This window comes from Epinephelus fuscoguttatus, linkage group LG18 (assembly GCF_011397635.1).
Source record: "Epinephelus fuscoguttatus linkage group LG18, E.fuscoguttatus.final_Chr_v1".
NCBI lineage: Eukaryota > Metazoa > Chordata > Actinopteri > Perciformes > Serranidae > Epinephelus > Epinephelus fuscoguttatus.
The window spans coordinates 12,826,682-12,829,397 of NC_064769.1; the positions used below are offsets into that span (position 1 = coordinate 12,826,682).

At 45.5% G+C, this 2,716-nt stretch overlaps 1 protein-coding gene across 1 annotated transcript; it reads right to left on the reverse strand.

Moving 5' to 3' along the window:
• Positions 1-1,165: 1,165 nt before the first annotated feature.
• LOC125906376 (beta-1,3-galactosyltransferase 9) lies at positions 1,166-2,483 on the reverse strand. Its single transcript, XM_049604994.1, has 2 exons — positions 2,363-2,483; positions 1,166-2,272 (listed from the first exon to the last, which is right to left on the reverse strand). The coding sequence occupies exons 1-2, from the start codon at positions 2,366-2,368 to the stop codon at positions 1,166-1,168; spliced, it is 1,113 nt and encodes a 370-aa protein (XP_049460951.1). The 5' UTR covers positions 2,369-2,483.
• Between the last annotated feature and the right edge of the window lie 233 nt (positions 2,484-2,716).

Genomic DNA, 2,716 nt, shown 5'->3' on the forward strand with positions numbered 1-2,716 from the left:
CTAACATTTAACGTAATATTGAAACATACCAGCCAATTAGCTGTGTTATTATTCTAAGTGTATGGACATCCTTGTGAGCCACAGTGGATAGTTTAGTAACGTTTTAAGCAAGAGACTCTGACACACTGTCCTCCTTAGAAACTGCTGGCAAAAGTTCAGGAGGTGAGGCTAATGCACCTAGCCATGCTACAACTGCTGCTGATTTAGATGCTACAGGCAAGCGAAAATGAAAGATAACCAAAAAATATTCAGAGAATTATCTTAAGTGTAACTCATTATTATGCAATATATGTAATAGAAAGTCACTGCTCTGTCTCTCTTTGAGCTAAGGGGTCCTTGGCCTCAAAAACATTAAAGACCCCTGCCTTAAAGAAATCAAGTAGCATATTCAATTCAGAGTATTGAAGACTGCATTTTGTTGGCATTGTTGGGGATTCTGGATTTGCAGTTAGAGCATCCCAGAATATTACTGCGTGGATTTAAATTAATAGATTTTGTGCTTAACACTCTGTGAACTTCAGCGTAAAAAACAGTAATGTTAGACAATTTTTGCCTCTTTTTAGATGGCAGGAGTTGAAAACGAGTCATCTTCAATATTTTTTGTACTAAGGTTTCAGAATGATGAAGGCAGTTGGAGAACAATTATACAAAAGCTGATGTAGGTCTGTAGGTCTAGGTAGGTTTGCAGTTTTTTAGGCATTCTGTTTTCTCAAACGGTTCAATAAAATAGTACATATAGCTGCTGTAAATGGGAGAAAAAAAATCTTGTGTGGGTGAGCACTGCCCCTGAGTGCCCCTAGGTTTGGGCTGAGCCCCAGATGGTTACAGTTGGCTGGCTTCGCCCCTGCAGAAGTTAAATTTACACTGCGCTTTTATTTATATAAGTCTGGCAATGTGGATATATAGTACATTGTTCCAGGTTGTTTCCTTTGCTCATAACATCACTGTATATGTTTTTTTTTTCAGACCTAGAGTGATCTTACAAAGAACTTAACAGAGATTTATCTATCAACAATACTGACAGGCAAAATGCAAACACAGGCACAAGGATTACAAACTTGTTTACATACTCTTATTTTCTCTTTCAGCCCCACTTCGTGTCAGTCTCTGTCTCATTTTCACTCACAAGCGCACACACATGAATTAATTACACATGCTCTGTCAATCAACCGTGCGACTCAGCTTGGCCCTTGGAGTTAAAGAAAGACAGTTTATCCAGGTACGTCAGGGCCTTGCAGGTCACCAGGCCATAGTAGGTCTGTAACAGTGTGCATCCACCACCCTTTTGTCCCAGGTCTCCCCACACTGTATCTAGTTCATGGCTTTCCATTCCTGCTGAGCTGAACAGGTAGCGGTAACAGCAGGCGTTGTAGCGGATATGTTTCTCTCCTGTGAACCTGGCACTGTGGGTTGGTGCCACACCAGCCCTCTGAACACAAAGGCCCACAAAAACATCAGCTGGCACAGGTGCGCGGACCGCTGCAGAGGCTACATACACTTTTCGGACCACATCCTGGGATAGAACGTAAGCCGTCCCGTCACAGTATTCAGGCAGGTACTTGTCAGGGTAGAGAGCTGGAGGCAGGTAGCCAGGACTGTTGGAGTCCCTGTTAGGGGACTCTCTCTGGATCACCCTACCTAAATAAAGGTCTTCAGGGTGCCTGTGCAGCCCGAGTAGGTAGCCTCCGAGAGCAGGAAGGTTGACAAACACAGAATCCTTGGTCAGCAGAACAAAGCGTGCCAAGGGACAGAAGGCGATCACCCAGCGCAGTGCCAGCACTGTCCTTTCTGTTGGACCACGGAGGGACGAGTCAGTCACAGCATGGCCCTGGACCATGTCCCCATGAAGGTCAGACTCCACCATGAGGGCCTTTTGTGCATCAGCGGTCTCGGTTGATCCCAAGAAAAACAGTATCCGCACTGGGAAGCCTTGGGTGAGTGTTTGGTTGCCCCATGTCCTCCTGACTGCATCTCTTTGGGTGACATTAGCTGTGGAGCTGAAGACGATAGTGAGGAGGAAGAGGTCAGAGTTTCTGCAGGCATCAGGGTTAGTGATCGGGTAGGCCTGGGACACGTTCTCCCTGGCGTTGCTCAGGTCTAATTTCCTTGCTTTTTCTCTCACTTCAACAACCATGCCATCAGTGTAGACCCCAGGCGTGGGCTGCAGGAGGTACTCTTCGACAAAGTCTGCCCCAAACAACAGGGCATGGAAGAGGAGGACGTTGAAGAGGAGGAAACACCACTGGTGGGTACGCAGCTTGCACAGATAGCACTGGAGCATGAGACAGAGGACAGAGTATGAATCACCATAAACGTAGCCAACTGAATCATTATACATAAATGCAAATAACCGAGACTGTACCTGCATGACACCTGTGTTAACAGCCTTGTTGTTTCTCTGTGTGTATTAGCTGCCCAGAGGACCTCCTGCTGCAGTCACCTCAACAACAATAGTTGCTGACAGACAGGGTTTCCACTTTCATGAAACTCTAGCAGCATGTAACCCTGCACCCCAACCCCAAGTCACATGCCTAATCAAGAGGAGTGTATCCTGCACCATGCATACAACATTAATGATACAGAGAAGAAGCTGTTTGATCATACCACAAGGGCAGTGAGGATCCCCTCCAGATATGTTTAAAGTCTGTATGTGCATGTGTTTTACTCTGATTTAAGGTGAGAAAACTTTCCCTTCTTAGCAAATGAATGTGAAAAT